A 23,706-nucleotide genomic window follows, 5' to 3' on the forward strand; every position below is an offset into this window, starting at 1 on the left:
AGAAACTACGGGACCTTTACCACCTTTCCAACATGCAGTTCTTTCACTACCTTCAATTACACAATGCCCTGCTTGTCCACATCCCAGTAGATCCCCAGATGCCCGAATAAAACCCGCTTGAAGATAAACTACTCATGGAAGATTGGGAAAGGGAGTCATTTATACTCTATAACAATCCGTGATGGTCAACGCGACTGATCTCTTCCTCATCCTGAAACACAGGTGGGTGTTTTGGGTGGGAGAGTTGGAAGATGATGATTGGCGGGCGGCATGCTTGGCCCAAGAGAATTGGCAATTTCCTCATACCTTCAATGGTCCAAATCAATTATTTCTGTGTGACATTTCTGACCCCCCCGCAAATACAGTGGATGGGCTTATGCACCAGGCCACGTGTACAAGGTGCATCCTCTCTGCAGTTGACTTTTTCCATATTGTCTGGTCTTGCCCAACATTGTCTGTCTTTTGGGGAGGGATAAGATGAGAGAGTTCCGTGGTACTGCGCTGCCCACACTGACCTTCATCTGCGGATGGCCCTACTGGGTTTGCTGGAGAAAGATTGAGGGCCGAGGTCAGAGAGGGCATTTTATTCAAGTAGCCACATTGGTGCCCAAAAGGTATATTGCCAGTGTCTGGAGACTGCCGGAACCCAGCTTGTTGAAAGTCTGAAGGAAAGAGGTGGACTGGTGTGCGCGTCAGGAGAAGCCCTTTCTTGAAGCACGGGAATGCCCCCAAAAACATAAGATATGGGCTAGGTGGTGGGCATATCATGGACTACTGGTGTGATGCTGCTGTTGTTTACAGATATATGTATTTTGTTCCAAAATCGTATACACACTTCGATTATGTTAATCGATTGTTGGTGGCTGCTGCTGATAATTATTCAAACTAATGCTATTTGGTTATTAAACAAAAACAATTAAAATTATTTAATGCCAAAGTGGGACTACATGATATCAATGATGGGCCATAAACAAATTAGCAGCAGTTTATTTAGTAAAGTAACTGGTTTCTTAAGCTACAGGGGTTGCAATAAAAACAATAGCTGGAAGACAGAAGGATCTTAACTGACCACAAATCAATCTATGAATGGAAGAACTGAAAGAATTGTACAATGAGAATCAGCTATAGCTAAAAGACAAATACCAATAAGAACTTTAATATCTGGACATCCATACTATACTAAAGGGTTAACAAAATATAAATTATGAAGAAAAAATGTATGAAATTCCTTTAAAAAGCAGGAGAAACCATTCTGGTTCAGTAAATGTTCATATTATACGTGCTGCATGAACATTTACTGTAAGTAGATTAGACTCTTTTTCAGTGTGCACTCTTAAAAAATGCACGAGAACTGTGTCCTTGATAAAATGAAAGTAATTTGCAGCACTCTTCTATTCTTTGTTTACTATTTTAATTACATGAATGAGCTGCAGGAAACATTGCTTACATAAAGGGTCAAGACTTAAGCTTTCTATTGACAGACGTGGCTGAGGGGGAGGTTAGTAGAATGCAAGAGACCTGTTACAAGTTTTTAGATGATTAGTCTCAAAGAACATGGGTCGTAATGTAATCAAAAGGGTGCCCATTGTGCTCCTGAAGTACAAGAGTTAATCCTGATATCCTGGCAATCTTGTCATCAAGCAAACTCTAAGGTAGCCCATTTTCGATAGCTAGGTTTTATAAGCTTGCATGAAGACTTGGCAGAGCGATCAAATTTTCCTATACAATAATCACATTTTGCTTTTCTTTGTCCCAGTAGATGTGGTTCACAAATTAAAACCTGTAGATCACCACAATTTGGATGTTAAGAAATAACCATTCACTGTGATTTAAACTTCCTTGCAAGATTAACGTTCCTCCAACATGGCCCCAAATAGATAAACTCTACTATTACCAACACCTTCTAATCTGGACTATTTACCATATCAATTGTACAAATGCATTTATCTTGGTGAAAACGTGTTTTCTACTTCAAAATACGATATTGAAAATATTCAATCTGTTTTTCAATGAACCAATGGAAAATGTCATAGGAAATTGCAAAGTCTGATTTCAAGCTCCACACTTGGACAGCAAAACTACATTGACTACATTTTCTCTTAGCACCACATACTTGTTAGACTTGGATTCTGTACTTTGAAAACCAATTATCTTGCCTATCCTCAAAAGTTTACCTTCTAAAATACGGGCCTTCATTATTTTTCGTTTTCCTCTTGAAATCCTACAGACAAATGTGTAGCCTGGTACCACCAGCAGATTTAGCTCTGCATGGGATAATCTAGCTTTCTCAGAATCTTTTAACAAGCAAAGGTGTAATTATTTAAAGGTAATTGCCAAGTTAGATTATCTATCCAGCAGCAGATAATACTTTAAAGTTGTATGACTATCTGTTAGGGTTTTTCAACTTTTTCAATTGTGTCAACATCCTAGTTTACATAACAATGGGGCTGACAGATGTGTTGGCATGGTGATGATGACAATTTAAAGGCTGTCAGGGTGGTGGAGCGGACTTTACATCCGTCACCCTGCCTTTACTCTGCCCACCATATTTAGAGTTCACGCTCAGTCCTGATGAAATAAACATCACCTGGCCAAGCATTTCTGAAACTTATCAGATTGGTTTGCTGTACAGTTATGAATAGGTGAGGGTCTTTGCCTCCCTGGAAGAGGTCACACATTCTCTTGTTTCTCTAACGGATTGGGACCAGAAACCTATGTAGTTAGCCTGAAATTGGTGCACCTACACCATGGTTAATGGCTATGTTATTGCTAAAACCCAAAATGGCTTATGGCTCCCTCTTCTGGGTTCCCCAATTTTTGTTGTGCAGTGAACCTTTTGGCAAATGGCTGCCAGGATCAGGTTCCTATTCTGGTGTAGTGTTGGCCCCTTCCAATGCAAACTCCACTGCCTACCACATGAGGTAATGATCCTGTATATAAAGAACATGACAAACAAGTGAGACAGAAGACTTTGGCTTCAGGTCTGAGGAATCAGGCACTTTGAGGAGCCCTTTTCTGTAGGTCTCTTATTACACATTGTTTGGAAACTAACTCCAAAGCACTGTTAAATGCTTATGTGGGAAGAGGGGTGCCCAGTAGGTCAGTCCTCTATTTAAAGAGGATAATACTACTATAAAGACACAATTTATATCCAATAAACAATGGGCTGGTAAAGCTGCTAACTCAAAGAAAAAAGATCACAAACAGATGAAGTATTTTGAAGTGGGTAAAGAGCATCTTGAATTTTTGCAATCCTCCACAAAAATGATTTGCATTCCAACCTATGTATTTCTAATTAACCCTTACATATGTACTTAGGAAATTGTATAACTTAGTTATAAAATATGATCTGTCAATGTTCATACACATTTGAAAGATATTTGAACTTTTTGAAAGCACTCTACCAAAGTCCAGTTTGGCTGCAGACCCAATCAAGATTTTGAGAAGAGCATCACTGGTACCCCTTCTCAATTGTTATTGAACGAATTTCTTTAGGAAAAATCTGCATAGTTTACCTGAGAAGAAAGGGTTGCAAAACATACTGTAAACTGTAGTACCGGATGTGGTGCTTCATACTGACTTCATTATCTCTGATGTGCTAACGACATATTGCTCAAACAGTGCACTATGTACATAGACAATGATGAGATTCCTGTAATGAAGTCCGAAGTATGGCACAAAAGATTATTCACTACAAAACAAAAAGATGGACCTGCTCAGTATTTACCTTGCAAACCATACACATTTTTAGATGCACATACAAATTACTCTGGAAAAACAGTGCTGCTTACAAAGTACCATTTTTTATTCTCACATGAACCGTTTAGCATTTTTAATTCCTCAACCGTGATGTGCAAATACTGCCATGCTAAAACATTAGTAAACTTAACTTTCATAAAAGTGTCTTTAGGTTCATTTAAAACAGCAGCTTGGCCTTAACCACACAATGTCCAGTGGTGGTTATTTGGCTAGTATTTGTAAAACTACTTGCAAAAACACTTGGGAGTCGCATGGATATTCACAATGAGTAAGTCAGGTTTCACAGCTTTGTAAAAAAGTTAAGGAAGTTCTTATGGTAGCACAGTGAACGCCGTCAGTGAGATACCTATGCTGGAGAGCAGACTTGGTGTCTCATGGCAAAAAATCCTTGGAGTTTAAGTGCACTGCAAAATTAAGCTCTTTGTCTTCGTTGTGGAGCATAAACAAGACACTACTCTCATACCATAGCGTTCATATCTGATTTAAAAAGTAATACAACCAGCTCCAGTTAGAAATAAATGTGTTCTTGTCTAACTGTACAGATGCCAGAGTATGTGCTCAAGATTGAGGTGTTAATGAAGGCATAGTTAAAAAATAGACACAAGTGAGGGGGTGCATTTGATAAAAAGTGGTGAAATTGCTACAGTGGTATATTGTTGAATATTGCCACTGTAAAGAATTTATGAATCATTAGTGTGAGAGATTTTCTTCCACAACAGTGTTTTTAAATTGTTTAATATCAAGGAGTGTTCCATTTCCATCTGGTGTGCTGTCACTGTAAGTGCAATGCAAGAATATAGCTGTTTCTCCAGTTCGTCTCTGATTTCTGTAGGAGCACCACGAAGCAGGTAGTCCTTAAGCAATTGGCACACCTTCGCCAGATTTGGCTGAATTACTTGTGTAGTGCACTTCATTTTATTTTTGTCACAAACAGTCCTGCAGTCTGTGCCATAAACACAGTCCATATCAGAGCCACAGTGACGATCTTTCATCAGTTCCTTTAGATTAGTTTCTGGCTCAATTTTTCTCAAGTCCACCATTTTTAAGTCATATTTGTCATTGTAGCCTAGGTTGTTGGCACTCATGTCACACATAAGAAAATTACCATATGGTCCATGAAATATGTCTTCCACAAACTCTAGGAGTCCAATGGCAATCTTAGCCTTCCGAGGCCACGATGGTGTAAACCACTGGTCCATGCTTCTCCGAAGACCTGAGGGGATGAAAATCTCCAGGATCCAGGGAATGCTCACTCCATACAGAGAGGTATACTCCACTCGTTCCATCATGTACACATCCCCACAGAAGCCCAGCAGTTTGGGTGTGTGCTCTTTATCCTGAAGGATTACCATCAGGAGGAACTCGTTCAGTTGTACAAGCGCCCATGCAGACTTCGCCTCTGGCAGGGAAACATGACCATCTTTATTTCCATCAGCAACTGACAGAATAAGATTGACTAGTTCAGGAAGATTGCCCTGGTCCCCCAACTTTGCCTAGAAAAACAAAAGAGCATCTTCATATTATTTCTGCACATTTTCATTGACACCACAAACAAATTTTCAGATGTCGAACATGAAATACTGTCTATTTTTGATGGAGCTGCATGTTGAGCTTGAAATTTAGGTTCATCAGATGGATGTACTAGTTACTTAGAATGTAGCTGTTCTATGAGTGCGCTGGTACTGGAACAAAATCTGCCTTCCTGGCAAGCAAATAAAAAATAATGGTTGGATGTACATAAATCAAAGTCAGACTTTAAAGTTGATTACACATTTTTTTTTTTATTCAAATCATTTTTTAGAGTAAAAATCATCAAAAAGTAAACACTACTGTAAGCTGTATCATAAAAACAATAAAGAACAATCTTGTGCACAGATTTTTTCAGGTCATGCAGTAGGTGGATTTACAGTAAGGGGCAGACAGAAGAAGTGAACAAATACAGTGAGTAAAGGATAGAGAAGAAACTAGATTAAGATACAAAAAGTGCTGAGGTAAAGACTTTTATAAACTTCCACGGGTATTCTGTCTTTGTCACATGCTTTAGCACTGGGTGAAGAGTTAATGGCCTGCAGCACTTAGCCATCATTACTGGAGAAGTCATAATGCCATTCTGATCCATGGATAGTGTTAACACGTGGATGCGATCAAGACAGCTTTTAACTATCACAGAGGAGCAATTATGAGAATCCAAATAAAGCTTTGATTATTGATCCCTGAAAATGTCAGCTACTTCCTGAGGTTAAGAGATTGTTGTAACTGTTTAAGAATATACATTATTACTGCCTTGGAACTTTGCTAACCAGGCTAGATATTTTCCCATATGCTCATTCTCTTCATATCTTTTTAAAGAAATGAGTGGTGATTTAGAATTTCCTTTGAAGTAAAATAACCTTGAAAGTTACACCCTGCCTGGGCTACCTCTCTTCTGGTTCCCACATAGGGGGGTAAGATAAAATGCTGTAGTAGCCTAATGTAATGCGGTCTGCAACTGAACGCATTTTGTCTTTTCCAAGAGTTTGATTAGTTTGAAAAGCAATGATCTCTTCCCTAAAGAAGTCCTTCAATTCTTCCCAAAGCTGGAAGCTGAGATGACAAAACATTCTCAAAACTCGCCCAAAATGCGACGCATCTGTTCTACACAGCTTTCATTAGTTAATAAAGTTTTTGTTAAAGATCCATCTGAATCTCTGTAACTCTGGTGAGCTCTGATGAGCTAGTATCTCATGTAATTACTGAATAGTATGAGGATGCATTGACATTTTTTTTTTTTTACTCTCACAAAAATGTATGTGATATTAAGGAAGAAGTCTATACGTGAAGCTGAATTATATCTTTTGGAGTGGCAGGTATATTGTTTTGATTTAGGATTGTCATTATGCCAAGGATTGATCAGTGCTAAATCTTGTTTTAGTAGTCGGAGGATACTGATAGATTTGGGCCTATTCTGTTTAGCCATACAGGACAAATCTAAGGCGATGTTTGGAAGCAACGTAAAACCACCACCCAGAACTGGAGAGCCAGTCGTTTCTTCTGCAATATTATATATAGATAGATTCTAAAGCCGAGGGTGAGTCTTCTATGGGACCTTAGTAACTCACAAAATGTAACAATTGATTTTGTATTTTGGTTTTCACCCACATTTATCTGGCACCTGGATCGCTAATTACGCCGAGTATCTTACATGGAAGCTCTTTAACAATAAGAATCACTACCCCTTTAACTACAGCATGGGCCAAAGCAAACAATGGGCCTGATTCGGGAACCGCCAGAAGACCGTACCGTGGTCAAAAGACCGCAGCGGTCATTCTGGGTTTCCCACTGGGCTGGCGGGCAACCGCCAAAAGTCCGCCCGCCAGCCCAGTGGGAAACACCCTTCCCACGAGGAAGCCGGCTCCGAATGGAGCCGGCGGAGTGGGAAGGTGCGACGGGTGCAGTTGCACCCGTCGCAAATTTCAGTGTCTGCAAAGCAGACACTGAAATTCTTTGTGGGGCCCTCTTACGGGGGCCCCACGATACCCCATACCGCCATCCTGTTCCTGGCGGGCGACCCGCCAGGAACAGGATGGAGGTATGGGGTGTCAGAATCCCCATGGCGGCGCAGCAAGCTGCGCCGCCATGGCGGATTCCCATGGGCAGTGGAAAGTCGGCGGTACACCGCCGGCTTTCCACTTCTGGCCGCGGCTGTACCGCCGCGGTCAGAATGCCCGGCGGAGCACCGCCAGCCTGTTGGCGGTGCTACCGCCGACCCCGGCCCAGGGTCAGAATGACCCCCAATATATGCTGAATGTAGCCTGATGTTCCTAAAGCAGATTTGTTGGCTTTCAGATGTTTTTGCTGAAATAATATAACGCTCACTCTTAATGATCAAAGCTAACAGCGCCTAAATTTGATCCTGTTATTTAGGTCATTGGCATTGCATGATATAATTCTCAAAGGTCTAAGAGTCGCATCTTATTAAAGAAAAAATGCATGGAATTGGCTTCACTGTTACAAATCAATAAATTCAGCTACATTTTTTTTGCCCTCAAAAGACCCTTACCTCCTACCATCCCATCCCACCCAACCCAACCCAACCCATGCACCCCCTCCCCAAACAGCAGGAATCCCAGAGAGTCTCACTGCATTGGACTCTGAGCGAGAGTCTGCTCCAACGAACCGCCCTCCCCCAAGCTTGGAGCCCTGGATTTGCATTTATAACTGCACCGTGCAGGCAACTGCCACCACCACTTGTAAGTGTAGTAACACAATTACCCATCTTAATGGGATTAACAATAGACAAGGGAAAAAACGGAAGAAAAAGAAGATCTTTCATGAATGCCTAATCCTGACACCGTTACTTTTGAGAGGTGATCCTAAACTCTCTTATACGTTCTTTTTGTCTCTCCCCTTCTGAATGATGGATTGCAGAAGTTCATTGGCCTTTTCCACTGAGTTGAAGATCCGAAATTGTCCCTCAAACAATACTGGACTGCTGAATTGAAGCAGCTCGCATTCTCTGTTGTTTGAAGGGAACGATCAAAGCTTTATGTTTTCAACATCGTTGTGCTGCGGCTGCAGACATGTCAGAAAAGATTTTAAATGCAAAATTGTCCAATGTCTGGAGCCATTTACTTTGGATAGTGTTTGAGAGAATATTTTCTTTTAAGCGATAGCCTCCAAAATTCACCACAAAGGTACGAGGATACCTGGCATTTGGGGTCTGGAAAGAAGAGACACAATGAGTGCGCATAATGGATAAATCATCCATCCTATCTCAATGTCCAGGAATCACGTATTGTTTAAACAAATCAGGAATTAATTTGATCCCATCCTGTGCAGGTTTGAGCTGCAAGCTCCGTTCTCAATGTCTTCCATCTTAGTCTCTACTTCAGATATTATCGCTTTGTCTTTTGACACTAGAGAGTCCATCATAATTTGAAAATCTTCAATACTGGAGATCCTTTGCTCTGCCTGATTCAATCTGGTAGTAAGCTGCTGAATATTAACATTTATTTTATTGAGCTGTTCATGGCGTTCTCTGTGAGCTCCTTTTTGTCAGTTCTTCAGTTCCTCAAGTTCTCGTACAATCTGCTGTAGTAACCCAACCAGCTGTGGAGGGTGTTCTTCTACATTTTTATACAGGTCACTGGCTTTTGAGCTCTCATTGCAAAGGGAGTTGAGGACGGAAAAGGGAGGTGCAAAGATTGCTTCAGAGACATTGTCCTGTGCGCCAATAATCTTTTTATTTGGAGAGTCTGGAGAGTTTTTTTCCTTTTCCTTGGTGGAAACATGTTTTTGGTGTTGTTGTACTTTACCTTCCCCTTTCAACACGGATGGAGAGAACAGTGGTTAGATTGAGGTTGAGATTGAAGTCTAATCGCTGGCTGGAACAAACCTCATTCGATGCACTTTGGTGGCTTGTGGAGATTTCTGCGGTGCTATGTATAATTCTTCAAAAGAGAGATTTAATTCCTGATGAGTTGCTAGTGGAATGAGCCGGTAAGTCTTGATTCAAGTCAACAGGAATTTCCAAAATAGCTTTCTGCTCTTCTTTAGCTCCTTTTTGTTGAGAAAAAATAGCGGGATCTGTTTCAGAGTTGTAAGTTTCTGGCATGGATGAAGCTGCCATAGCGTCTGGGTATTTTCTTTATTATCCCCTTGCATGTTGAAAATATTCCACCTGTCTTCTCTTTTCACGGTCTTATAATAACCTGTGGTCCCTTGATATCTGCGAGCCCTGCAAGACTTGATCAATTTCGGTGGGGCTCACCCTTTGCTCAATGCCTCGCGCATGGACTGTCTCTTCATTAGGTCGAAAGAAGCGTGAGGAGAACGAAACTGTTTTGAAGTTCAATGCTTTGAGAAGGCAAAAATCCATTTATGTACGTACACTGTATATTGTCTCTGCACCACAGTGAATGGCAGCAACAGGGGCTCACAAACCACACCAACCACTATATGTGCAGTCTCTGCAATTCACCTTACCATTGCCACCTCCTGGGGCAGCTTACACACCACCCAAAAATTGCCTGGTCAGGCTCTTTAACCAGATTCTCTCAGGCTGTCCAATCCCAAGTGTGTTTCACAAGTCCGTTGTCCGATCAGCCTCCTTAATAGTGATTACAAATTATTCACTAAAATTATTGCTAACCATTTAGCATAGGTAATGCAATCAATTGTGCATACAAATAAAAACTTGTTTTTTTTACCTATTGGAGCATTACTACCAACTCAAACGTTCTGATTCAAGCAATCGATTATTTCCCAATTCAGAAAACTAAGGCAAATGGTCATAATGTTACATCCCGAAAATGCACTTGACCTGATTCAAACAAAGGTTATTTTTGCCACTCTTCTTAAATTTGCTTTGTCTCAGTTGCAATTAAATCCTGTACCCCCTCCCAGATAGAGCACCGTTGAGAGCGGGGACTAAACCTCACATGACCACAGCCCTTCTTGAAGTAATGCAGAATCTAGGCTTATACAATGTTTGGAGGCTGTCACACCCTACACAACAACCCTTCACATGCCACTCCGTAACGCACGTTACACATAGCAGACTAGATAGGGTGTTGGTGGCGACTGTACTCACTTCGCAGCCTTTGGTCGTATACAATGAGGCGTTAACTGCTAATATTGCCAGACGTGATGCCGGAAGGCCTCCATTGCGATGATCCACAAATCAGGGAATACCTCCTCTGACCCGGCGTCATACCGCCCTATCACGATGATTAACCTCAATGTAAAAATCCTATGCGATTTGCCCCTGAGGTAACCCACTTGGTGCATCCTGACCAATGTGGGTTTGTGCCGGGACGAAATACGACTATGAACACCCGTAGGCTCATGCATGTCCTTCATGGAGTTGAGGATCGTGGGGAGGAAATGGCACTGGTCTCGATAGATACAGCTAAAGTGTTTGATACCGTCAATTGGGTTTACCTCCTCTGGGTCCTAGATGCCTTCGGGTTTGGGCCACAATTTCGGAGGTGGGTCAAACTCGGAATCATCAGTGAAGGTCAGAATGGGGGGACATTGCTCAGACATACTGAACATACGGTGGGGGGCACGGCAGGAGTGTCTTTTGTCACAATTGTTTTTTGCAATGGCCCTGGAACTGTTGGCGCGGAGACTTCGGCGCAATGTGGAGGGGTGGGGCATTCTTCTGGGTGGGACATGCCACCTACTGTCACTGTATGCAGATGATAAGCTTTTTTACCTAAGGGATCCCAGAGTCTCACTCCCTATATTGGGAGCTGGAGAACTTCGGGCATTTATCTGGCCTACGCATTAATGTAAATAAATCTCTGATATTCCCCCTGGGGGGCCTAGCGCGGCTCACACTGGGTGCACTGCCGATCGTGCCCCTGCGCTGGGAGACTGACCATTTCCGTTATCTCAGGATTATGGTGGCCCTCACAGTCCAGCGCCGTAATCAACTAAACACTGAGAGGGTACTCTTGGGCTTTGAAAGCTCGGTGCGATTTTGGAACGCCCTCCCATTATCAATAATAAGGTGAGTAGCGGTCGCAAGGATGGTATTTTTGCCTCAATGCTTGTATACGTTGCAGAATTTGCTCAACACACTTCCTCGCTCGGTATTCAGGCGTTTGCATTCCGGGCTAGTGTCCCTGATATGGGTTGGGGGGGGGAGGTTGGAGGGGGTGGGCGCTGCAGGGTGAAGCGGAAGACTCTTCAACTCCCACTAGCTGAGTGGGGACTGGCATTACCCAATGTGGAGTACTACTATTTAGCCTCCCAGTTACAATACCCAGTGCTCCGGCTAGCAGAGGGGGACAATTAGGAAAAAACCCTTCTTAGGGTTGACACCCGGTGCTAAACCCTTGCACAGCTGCTATATATGGGGGTAGAGGGGAACAATCACTCCCAAACATAATAAAACATACAGCAACACTGTGGATGCGGGCAGTGAAAGTGGCCTTCCGCTGCGCACCATTTGCGCAGGACTTTGAGTTTTGGGATCTTCCAGCATTTCAACACCTGATCTCCACGGTGGATGCTCAACCCTGGCAAGAGGGTGGGTGCTTAACCCTTGCGGACCTCTACTCCGGTGAGACCTTTATAGCCTTTGAGGCGGCACAGGATTGTTCAGGTTGAACCAGGGACAGTTCTTAACATATGCCAGTATACTTAATATAGCCTGAGAGATATTGCCCACTTACCCGGTGGCCCTGCCCTCCTCGGTCCTGTTTAGGGTACTCCTGGAATAAAGGGGGGGGGAAGAGACAAACATCTCATATCACATATATATAAGGCCATGGTGGCGGATACGCCTAAGCCTGTTCTGCGGGCTCGAGAGGCGTGGGATATCTAACTGAACTCCCCATTAGAAGAGGCACAGTATTTCTGGGTAGGCTCAGTGGGCAGTGATTTTTCTGGGAAATGCAGATTGTGCTCTTTCGGCGGAGAGAGTACGATTGTTGCTGATCAAAGTCGATCCCAAGCTTGGGGATTTCGCTTCTATGGAAGCGGGAGCTGTAGCACAAGGGGGTTTATTTGGTGAGCCCTTCATCAAGGAGTTGTCCAAGTTCGTGGTGCCTTTTACTTCTCTCGATAATGCGTAGTCGTCCATCAAAAGGGTTGTCCACCCATGCCTTTTTACCGCTTCTATATGTCAGTCCCAGCTTTCAGATCGAATTCCATGGTTCCCTAGTTCAGCCACACAAACCTCAGCCAATGGTTTTTCCCCAAGATCAGTGGGTTCTGGTCGAGTGGGAAGTGCAAGATCTGTAGAGAAAAGAAGCTATAGTCCCTGCATCCTTACACCCTTGGGGATTCCTCAGCAATCTGTTCACTGTAGACAAGTGAGATCGCGGGCAGCGTCCCGTCATCAACCTATGAGAATTCAATGGTTGGCTGGTATGCCGCCATTTCAAGATGGAGGGGAATTCATCTCCTTCGCAACTTGCTACGCCAGGTCGATTGGATGGTGAGCCTCGACTTGCAGGACGCCTATCTAATGATTCCTATATTTCCACCGCACTGCTGGATCCTTCAGTTTCAATGGAATGGTTTGGTTTACAAGTTCAAAGTCCTGCCTTTCGGACTTTCTTCCGCTCCTGGGTGTTTCACCAAGGTGATAAAACCCGTAGTAGAGCATCTCCAAGAGCGTGGATGTCACCTAATTATATATCTGGACATTTGGCTTTGCATGGACCAGTGCCCGGCCAGACCGACTGTCATGATTATCAGCCCAGCCTGTGGTGGTAACTGGAAAATCTGGGTTTGGTAACTTATAAATGTTGCAATACAAAACAAGAGAGTGTAAGTATTCCAGAAATGACGGAGTCATTTAAATATATCCTTTATTTACATCCTGCGTCTTCGGCAGAAGTACCATGTGCTGACTTAATTAGCATACATGTGGTGATTACGTAACCAGGTGAGGCCCATCTATAAATGCCAGCATAACTGCCTGACTTGTGCTGATGATTCAGCTTCTCTCCTGGCAGCTGGTGATGACTAATATGCTCCTGAATAATGGTAAGCCTCCTTTGGGAATCCTCAATGAAAGCTTTGTGATTTATGTGAGAGGCAGAGTTACAACTCTGTACTTACTTATAGACAGAGATTGTTTTGTGAAAACTAAAGGAACAATTTACGCAATTTACTTTGTGAAAACTTGTAGAAATGTCAAGTTCAAGTTAATTTATAGAACAGATTGATTCTGAGATGTGATAACAGAGCTTTTTGAAATGATGTTAAGTGGAAGTTAATTTACAGAAACTGAATATTTCTGAGAGGTCATAAAAGTATTTTCTTTTTAAGAAGGTCAAGTCGAAGTTAATTAATAGAAACAGACTATTTCTGAGATGTGATAAATGAGCATTTTTAAAGAATGTCAAGTTAATTTACAGAAAGAACGAGTTACTTACCTTCGGTAACGACTTTTCTGGTGGATACATTAGCTACCTGTGGATTCCTCACCTCATGAATACTCCCATGGCGCCAGCATTCGACGGAAATCTTCTTACTAGTCTTTGCACGTCGATGCGGACGTCACTGTCGCCCACGCGACGCCGTCTGACGTCATACAGGCAATAAGAGGTCCTCGACGACGTGCGGACGTCAGTACCAATCATTTTTTACGTGCATGAGAACAACCAGGCAATGCAATGAAAGAGCAAAGCAACATCCATTATATTGTAAAAATACACCACATTGTATGAATAACTGTAAATCTTTTTATGTACATATATATATATATATAAAACTCTCTCTTTTAAAATATATACACACACCAAGTATATACATAAAGATATATACATATATACATATATATATATAAATATATTATATATACATCTAATGCACCCTCAAAGACCAAGAGGAGCGCACTCAAGGATTACTTGGCAAGACCAGAAAGGCAACGGGGAAGCGGGTGGGACCGTGAGGAATCCACAGGTAGCTAATGTATCCACCAGAAAAGTCGTTACCGAAGGTAAGTAACTCGTTCTTCTGATGGATACAACTACCTGTGGATTCCTCACCTCATGAATAGAGTCCCAAAGCAGTACCACGCCCGGCGGTGGGTGCCTAAATGGTCAAACCAAGAAATCCTGCAGCACTGACCGTGCAAAATGGCCGTCCCTTCTAACCTCAGAATCTAAACAGTAATGTTTTGCAAAAGTGTGAAGGGACGACCAAGTTGCGGCCTTGCAGATGTCGACCACAGGAACACCTCTGGCTAAGGCCGAAGTGGCCGACTTAGCTCTGGTGGAATGAGCTCTAATGCCCTCAGGAGGATCCTTCTTTGCCAAAGAGTAACATATTTTAATGCAAAGAACAACCCACCTGGATAGTGTTCTCTTGTGGACTGCCTTTCCTCTCCTCTTGCCCACGTATCCAATAAACAGCTGATCCTCCAGCCTGAAATCCCTTGTTCTATCGATAAAGAAGCTCAATGCTCTCTTTGGGTCCAGACGGTGCAGTCTTTCTTCCTCTTTGGAAGGATGAGGCGGAGGATAGAACGTGGACAAAGTAATTGCGTGAGCCAAATGGAAGGGTGAAACAACCTTCGGGAGGAAAGCAGCCTTGGTCCTCAACACCACCTTATCCCCATAAAAAGTTGTATAAGGGGGTTTTACTGATAAGGCCTGCAACTCACTCACTCTCCTTGCTGATGTTATAGCTATCAGGAAGACTGTTTTTAAAACCAAATACCTCAAGGGGCAAGAATGCATAGGTTCAAAAGGGGACCCCATAAGGAAAGTCAGGACTAAGGACAAATCCCATTGCGGCATAACGAATGGCTTTGGAGGATATTGATTTAGAAGACCTTTCAAGAATCTGATAACAATAGGGGATTTAAATAAAGATGGTTGGTCTGGAAGACATATGAAGGCTGACAAGGCCGATAAATAACCTTTAATGGTAGCCACTGCACAACCTTTCTGCGCCAGAGATAGAGCAAAAGACAAAACGTCCGATAGATGAGCATGTAAAGGATCAATCTGCCTCTCTCCACACCACGCAACAAATTTAGACCACCTATTAGCGTAGATAGATTTAGCGGAGTGTCGCCTGGCCGCTAATATAACATCCACTACCTCAGGCGGGAGAGAGAAGGAACTCAGGTTGCCCCGTTCAATCTCCAGGCATGTAGGTGCAGACTCTGGAGGTTGGGGTGTAGAACCTGCCCCTGCGACTGTGAGAGGAGGTCTGCCCTGAAAGGGAGACGGAGCGGCGGGCACATTGAGAGTTGGAGAAGGTCGGAGTACCACACCCTCCTTGGCCAATCCGGAGCTATTAAGATTACTAGAGCCCGGTCTTGGCGAATCTTCCTCAATACTCGAGGAATCAAGGGTATGGGAGGAAACGCGTAAAGCAACTGGCCGCACCAGGTCATTTGAAACGCGTCCCCCAACGCTTCCTGCATCGGATACTGAAGGCTGCAGAACAACGGACAATGCGCGTTCTCTCGAGTGGCGAACAGATCTACCCGAGGAAACCCCCACTTCTGGAAGATTAAACGGACTTGATCTGGATGGAGACGCCACTCGTGGTCTGCCGAGAAGTGGCGACTGAGACTGTCCGCACGCACGTTCAAAACTCCGGCCAGATGGTTTGCTATCAAGCAAATCCGATGGTCCTTTGCCCAGGACCATAGTCGAAGAGCTTCTCTGCAGAGAAGGTACGACCCCACTCCTCCCTGCATGTACCACATCGTGGTAGTATTGTCCGTTAGGACCTGTACCGACTGACCACGAAGGGAAGGGAGGAAGGCCTTGAGAGCCAGACGTACAGCCCGTAACTCTAACAGATTGATGTGAAAAATCTGTTCCTCTGGAGACCAAAGACCTTTGATCTCCAGATCCCCCAGATGAGCTCCCCACCCTAGAGTGGAAGCATCCGTTATGACTGTGGCCACTGGTGGCGACTGCTGGAACGGCTTTCCTTGTGAAAGATTGTTGCTTGCAATCCACCACTTCAAATCCACAGCAGCATCTCTGGAGATCTTGACAGTACCCTCTAGATCCCCTCTGTGTTGAGACCACTGCCTTCGGAGGCACCACTGAAGAGCCCTCATGTGCCAGCGAGCATGCGTGACCAACAGAATGCAGGAGGCAAAAAGACCGAGCAGACGAAGGACCTTGAGGACTGGAACTACCGCTCCATTTCGAAACATTGGAACCAAATCCTGAATATCTTGAATCCGCTGAGGCGGAGGAAAGGCCCGACCCAATGTTGTATCCAGTACTGCCCCTATGAACAGGAGGCGCTGAGAGGGCTCTAGGTGAGATTTGGGCTCGTTCACCGAAAAGCCCAGGTCGAACAACAACTGGGTTGTTGACTGCAGATGACGCAACACAAGCTCCGGGGACTTGGCTTTGATCAACCAATCGTCCAAGTAAGGGAATACTGCTATCCCCTTCCTTCTGAGCTCTGCCGCAACCACCGACATCACCTTCGTGAAGACTCGAGGTGCTGAAGTAAGACCAAACGGAAGGACCGCAAACTGGTAGTGTTGCGATCCCACCACAAACCGGAGATACTTCCTGTGTGACTTGAGTATCGGGATATGAAAGTAAGCATCCTGCAAGTCGACAGACACCATCCAGTCTTCCATGTTCAACGCCAAAAGCACCTGTGCTAGGGTCAGCATCTTGAACTTTTCCTGCTTGAGGAACCAATTCAAGATCCTCAGGTCCAGAATTGGTCTCAAACGACCATCCTTCTTGGGAATCAGGAAATACCTTGAGTAAACTCCTTGACCCCTTTCCTGCTCCGGGACCAACTCCACCGCACCCTTTAAAAGGAGGACTTCTACCTCCTGTTCTAGCAACAGGAGGTGTTCTTGTGAACAATACGAAGGGCGGGGCGGGATGAGGGGCGGAAACTCCCGAAAGGGAAGGGTGTAGCCTTTTCCCACAACACTGAGAACCCAAGTGTCCGACGTAACAGTCTCCCATTTGGTGAGAAAATGCTGTAATCTTCCCCCTACAGGAGAGGAGTGAGTGGGAAATGGTGGAAGCCTAAGGCTGCTTCCCCTGCTGCACCCCGCCAGAGGATGAGGAAGAGGCAGAGTGCTGCTGAGAGGCTCCCCTGGTGCGGACCCTACCCCTCCCCCTAAAAGATCTATAGGGATGGGAAGAGGCAGGTTGCTGATATTTTCCCCGAAAGGAAGAGGAGGAAGAGCCACGCCCAAATCCACGAAACCTCCTGAAGAATCTGGAAGAGGCCGTGGAAGAAGGAGCTTGGAGTCCCAACGACTTAGCCGTGGCCCTGCTCTCCTTAAAACGTTCCAAGGCCGAATCAGCCTTAGCCCCAAACAGTTTGTCCCCATCAAACGGGAGATCCAACAATGTGGACTGTACATCTGCCGAAAAGCCCGAGTTACGGAGCCAGGCCTGTCTCCTTTCCACCACAGTTGTGCCCATTGCTCTGGCTACCGAGTCGGTGGTATCCAGTCCCGTCTGGATAATTTGGGTCGCAGCAGCCTGGGCATCAGAGACAAGATCCAAAAGACCCTGGGGAAGCTCTGTAAACGAAGAGGAGATGTCATCCATCAGAGCATGAATATACCTCCCCAGGATACAGGTCGCATTAGTGGCTTTTAACGCCAGACTGCAGGACGAAAAAATCTTCTTCGACTGCGCCTCTAGCTTTTTTGAATCTCTGTCCCCAGGCACCGTCGGAAAAGAACCAGGCGCTGACTTGGACGAACAGGAGGCCTGCACTACCAAGCTCTCCGGCGTAGGGTGCCTAGATAGGAAACCAGGATCAGTTGGAGCCGTCCGATACCTCCTGGCCACGGCTCTGTGAACTGCTGGGGAAGATGCCGGCCTCTTCCACACCTCTAAAACCGGATCCAGCAGAGCGTCATTAAAAGGTAACAGAGGCTCCGCCGCGGCTGAGGCCGGATGCAACACCTCTGTCAAAAGGTTTTGTTTCGCCTCCACCACCGGCAAAGGCAGGTCCAAAAAACTAGCTGCCTTCCGTACCACTGTATGAAAGGAAGCAGCTTCCTCAGTATATTCCCCCGGGGACGAAAGGTCCCACTCAGGGGAAGTGTCCAGCCCACTGGCCGACTCCAGTCCACGCAGCCCATCACCCGAGTCCTCTAGCTCTCCTTCCTCTAGGGCTCGTTGGTACTCCTGCTCTTCTAGTACCCGGAGAGCACGCCTCCTTGAATGCAGTCGTTGCTCAATCCGCGGAGTCGACAATGCCTCCGCCGAAGTCGGAGATCGGCGCCGATCTTCCGAAGCCACCGACGCCGCATCCGGCACCACAGGTAACTTCGGCGCCGACTGAAGAGCAGTTGAAACGGATGGACCCACCGGAGTCACAGGCCGAAATCTCGACGTCGACGGGATGGAAATCCCTGGGGCCAATCCCTCCGAAGCCACCGGAGCGGCCACCGGCGCCGACACTGGCGCCGAGCCCACGTTCCCAAACGGGAGAAAGGGCATAAAGGGTGCCGGCCGAAGAGGCGCAGGATCACCCAAAGAAAAGGCCAAAGGCCCAGCCGGAGCACCCCCTGCAGCCATCTGTTGGAAGATGGCATACATCGCATTCAAGAATGCGGAACTATCGGCTCCAGGGGTGGGAAAAGCCGGATACTGGGGTGCCTGTCTCGGAGGCGACCCCGACGCCGGCCTCGGCGTCTGCGCCGGAGAAAACACTTGAGGCTCCAATACCTCAATCACCGACGCCTGTCCAGGCGAAGTTGGAGACGCCGGAGAGGGCAACGGCGTCGAAGGATGCGGCGTCACCGTGGGGCTGACCTCCCATGTCTTTCGCGCCGATCCGGAGACCTGGAACGAGCCTCCCTTGAATGACGCCGAGATTCTCTACGGCGCCGGGAGTCTCGATGACGCCGATGTCTTGGAGAAGACTTCTTGTGATGCTTCTCCTTTGACTTGGCCATAAACAGCTTCGCCTCACGTTCTTTAAGGGCCTTCGGATTCATGTGCTGACATGAATCACAAGTCGAGACGTCGTGGTCGGAGCTCAAACACCAAAGGCAATCGGAATGAGGATCCGTCACCGACATCTTGCCTCCACACTCACGACAAGGCTTAAATCCAGACTTTCTCTGCGACATTATTTCCACAGAGAAAGAGTACGCAGCAAGATATACACTGTAACCGCAAGAGTAACAGTTGCTCCCTCGAAGATAACCGTTTCGAATGCACGGAAAAAAGGGAACTGACGTCCGCACGTCGTCGAGGACCTCTTATTGCCTGTATGACGTCAGACGGCGTCGCGTGGGCGACAGTGACGTCCTCGTCGACGTGCAGAGACTAGTAAGAAGATTTCCGTCGAATGCTGGCGCCATGGGAGTATTCATGAGGTGAGGAATCCACAGGTAGTTGTATCCATCAGAACAGACTATTTTTGAGATGTGACAGTGTTTTGAAAGACTTTAATCAGAGAATCACAGAACATACATGTATTTTGGAGAAAGAGAACACAAGTGAAATTAGAAGGTGTGGACAAGCTTGAAAGCAACCAGTACTTTCATTTTTGGTGAATATTCTTTTGGTGATTTTTGTCATCTGGTATTTTAAAAGACTAAGGGCCTGATTACAACTTTGGAGGAGGTGTTAATCAGTCCCAAATGTGACGGATATACCACCAGCCGTATTATGAGTTCCATAGGATATAATGGACTCGTAATACGGCTGGTGGTATATTGGTCACTTTACCGTCACTTTTGGGACAGATTAACACCTCCTCCAAAGTTGTAATCGGGCCCAAAGTGCTATTTTAAGGAATCCTGCATAATTTGTTAAAGGATAATACAGTTTCCGAAACTTTTAAGTGACATGAATATAAGACTGTATATTCTTGGGAAGATAAGAATAGAAACCAAATTCCCTCAACAATCCTAAATTACCTGGTATTGGAAATACAGATCTGGTTCATTCATCATAAATCCAACAGTTGAGAGTAGGTTCATACAATCATATCTGTTGAAAGTATATCAAGCCATTTAATATATGACATCTGATTTCATAGTCTTTATTATTGTCACAGGTCTCCCTCCCTGCAGTACCCTTCCCAAAATCCCTTCCCCTCATCCGGCCTCTCCGAACCTATGATAACTAATATAGTTGCAGAGTCAGTGCTGCCAGACGGTGGCCATTGGAGGGTACTGCTCCTGAGGAAAGTGCTCCTGACACCAACAGATCATCGTCAGTATGTGATTTCTCTCTTGGAGAGCCTGGGTTTCCTTATTAACACGATAGCTAGGAATTTTTTACATTTCGGTGGCTGAGAGATTTCTACCAGAATAATACATTTATTCAATGGCAGATTTTAATCAGGAATAATCACACTATTAGCTCTTTTTCGTTTAGTTTCATACAAATTAAACATGAATGCACAGGTTATAGTACAGGCATTAATCCATTAGCCAAGAAAATGAGTAGGTTTTATTTTTTTATCAGGACTAAGCAATGTAGGAAATTGGTACAAAATTTCATAGTTAAGCACTGGGGACAAGGTGATTCCTGATTGTTCAAATAAAACAGCTTCTTTAACAGGCTGTAAAATCAATCTTCCCCAATGGAAATTTCATAATCATCTAAGTTCTAAGGGCATTTGTGCTGCTAGTTATAAGAGAATGGCATTTTTCAGTAAATGGCTTCCTTTCTATACACTGGCCATGATTAAAAAAATGCATCCAGGGGCGTCAATGGCATGCTTTAGGTGCCTTCAGGGGAACTTCATATAATTTTTACCTGTACTAAAATAAATCAATTCTGGCAGCAGATGTTCTCAGCAATTAGTAAACGCACAACTAAAAGGCAAAGTATTGCCGGACGCCCAGAGGGCTCTAAACTGTATTATGACTCAGTGTATTGATGTATCCATAGGTCAACAACAAATCTTTTTTATTTCTGCCCTAGTAGCTAGGTCATGGTTATTAGTGAATTGAAAGTCTGAAATAATTCCTACACTAGATCAATGAATTCTAAAAATGCAAACGGTAAATTACAGGAAAATCTGTATGCAAAAAGAACTGGATCTCTAAAACGATTTAGAAAAATTTGGCAAAATTGGGAGGAGGGGGATGACAGATAGTTTTCAAAATAGTAAAACAAATTGCTTTTCATGTTTTGTTAGTGCCTTAATTAATTGTCTGATTTGATTATTTTATGTTTCGCTGTTCTGCGAGTGTATTTTGTTTATGCTTTCTATCTGCTACAGGATATACATTAGGCATGTCAGTCATTTGTATACTCCATTACTGAAAAATCTGCATTGGGTAGTTGTAAGGATGTGGGTTATTAGTTGGAAAGGATAGGCAGTGCTCCTGGTTGCCACGCAAGAGGCAGCTTCCTTTCTGCTAGTAACAAGCATGGATGGGAGCAGTAACTAAACTCTCTGAAAACACAGGTGAAAGGAGAAGCATCTAGCTCCATTCTCCAGGTCTTCTGTTCCTGTGGTGATGGGAGCCATTAGCATAGTATAATGGACTTTTTTTCTGCCTGCTTCTCTGCACTGGGCCCAGATAACTGAGGTCCCCCAAGGACAAGATCAATACAGAAGCAGGCCTCCTCCCAGAATCATTTCCTATCTGCAGTAATCCCCAGGGGCTTTGGCCTTCCCTAGGCATATTAGGAATGGGGGTAGGGAAGAGGGGGTAGGTCACCAACAAGTCCATGGGGACGTTTCCCAGCCCTTGCCGGCAGCTCACTTACGAAGGGAGTCAATAAAAGCTGTTTTCTCTGACCCCACTTGGGCATTTTTTATGTGGGAAATTGTGTTTCACGTCTAGTGGCCAGCTGCAGCCACTTGGAGCATGCATTTCTGGCATCCTGGCCTCTGAAATTCTTCAATTTTCTGGGAGTTGATTTTTCTCTGCTCTCCCGCTGATGAGGAGAAGCTTGGAGCCTACCCTTTACCTCTCTGCTCTGGCCCGGCCTCTGCCAAACGCTTGTTAGTCTCAGCCCTAGGTCACTTCAAGCAGCACCTCCGCCCTGAAAGCAGAATACCCTCCCTACTTGCACTCTTCAGATCTCAAGGCCTCATTTGCCACTTGCAGGGCACCTGTGTGCAGCAGAAGTCAGGGACAGCTCTCTGATAAGGGTTACCCCTCTGCAGGACCAGTCCAGTAGAACCCATCTCCTCCAGATATTACCCAGCAGGTCCACCTTTCAACTCTGTCTTAGCAGGTATGAGGAGGCAAGTGTCACTGGCCTTACAGTGATAAAGCCACAGAGTCCGATTGAGTTGAAGTTCCAGGTGCCCCAGGAGTCTGGTCATCTTCAGGGTACTGCAAAATCAATCTTCTCTCTCTCTTTCTCTTCCCTGTGTAGAGGCTTTTTTTTAAAGAAGGGTGCCTTCAGATGCCTCGCCTTCTCCCCTTTGTTCTCCTTAGGGTGAGTCTTCTCCGGCCGAGTGCAGTGAAGATAGTAATTAGCACATGTAGATTGTGTCCCCACCCTTTCTTTTGCCAGCAACAGGTCTAATCACAGTCCACCGGCCCCACTGTGTGGGAAGGCCATTAATCTTCCAGATGGTAAGCAGATTAATTAACTTTGCCGAACAGGGAGAACAAAAATAAGGAATCTAGTTAGGAACGGAGTCAAAGAAATATGATAAATCTTCAAGTGCCAGAACGAGTGCAGAAATTACAAACTAACATCAGATTTGGTTTGGTGATGCCTATTTACCATACAATAGCAAAACTTTACTTTGGTGCAGATTTGACGAATAATGTACAACATAGTAAAGCACACACTCTTTTCAGTAAAGCATTAAAGACTTACATTATGAGTGTCCAGCTACACTCATAAGGTCCTCAGCTGGTAAAAACCAATCCATGGAGGGTCCCTTTTGCAAAAGGCTGCCCGTGAGCAGGTAACAGGCTGAACCGGATGGCAGAAATACTAGCTCAGCAAGCACACTTGCCCAAGCATGTGCGCAATGTTCAAGTGCTGGCAACCTATACTCTTAGCCCAGCTGAGCGGCAGTGGACCTTGTTTTAAAAGACGGACACTAGTGGACAGCACCCCCAATCTATTTGAATACAGCGCACAGAGAGTGAGCGTCACGCATAGTAAAGGTTCAACAAACAGGTAGTGCAAAAGGCAAACACACAGGGGCTTAAATAGGTCAGAACTCATTTCCATGCCATAATGTATCTATGAATAAAGAAACAGAACATGAAAGCACCAATAAAGGTGCATGATCAAGTTGGCAAGAGCTCATAGGAGGAAGCCTGTGGCAAGATAATTTAGCTAATACTATTTCAGATGGTTTGGACTGTTGGAGGTTCAGGACAAATTTTGTTCAACAGTTGACAGCTGTTGTCAATCAGTTCAGGGTTGTCTTATGACAAACTGTTGTTGCACTGAACCAAAAGTCTCAAACTTACGTTTTGTTAGTAGCAGGCCTATTCATTATTTTAGGAAGGAGCAATGTGGTGTCATTAACCCCTTCTGTGCCGCGGACGTAGTGGTTACGTCCTGCGGCACAGTGCTGCTGTGCCGA

The 23,706-nt window shown here is 44.8% G+C and overlaps 1 protein-coding gene across 3 annotated transcripts in view; it reads right to left on the bottom strand.

Moving 5' to 3' along the window:
* Positions 1–969: 969 nt before the first annotated feature.
* The window catches only part of DIPK1A (divergent protein kinase domain 1A), a 419,807-nt gene continuing 397,070 nt past the window's right edge, over positions 970–23,706 (bottom strand). The window contains exon 6 of one of the 3 annotated variants that reach the window (XM_069232364.1): positions 970–5,252. In XM_069232364.1, the coding sequence (XP_069088465.1) occupies positions 4,440–5,252 (813 nt within the window). In that variant the 3' untranslated portion in view covers positions 970–4,439. The remainder of the gene's footprint in view (positions 5,253–23,706) is intronic. The other 2 variants (XM_069232363.1, XM_069232365.1) reach the window with 2 other exon arrangements.

Source organism: Pleurodeles waltl, chromosome 4_2 (assembly GCF_031143425.1).
Source record: "Pleurodeles waltl isolate 20211129_DDA chromosome 4_2, aPleWal1.hap1.20221129, whole genome shotgun sequence".
NCBI classification, from domain to species: domain Eukaryota; kingdom Metazoa; phylum Chordata; class Amphibia; order Caudata; family Salamandridae; genus Pleurodeles; species Pleurodeles waltl.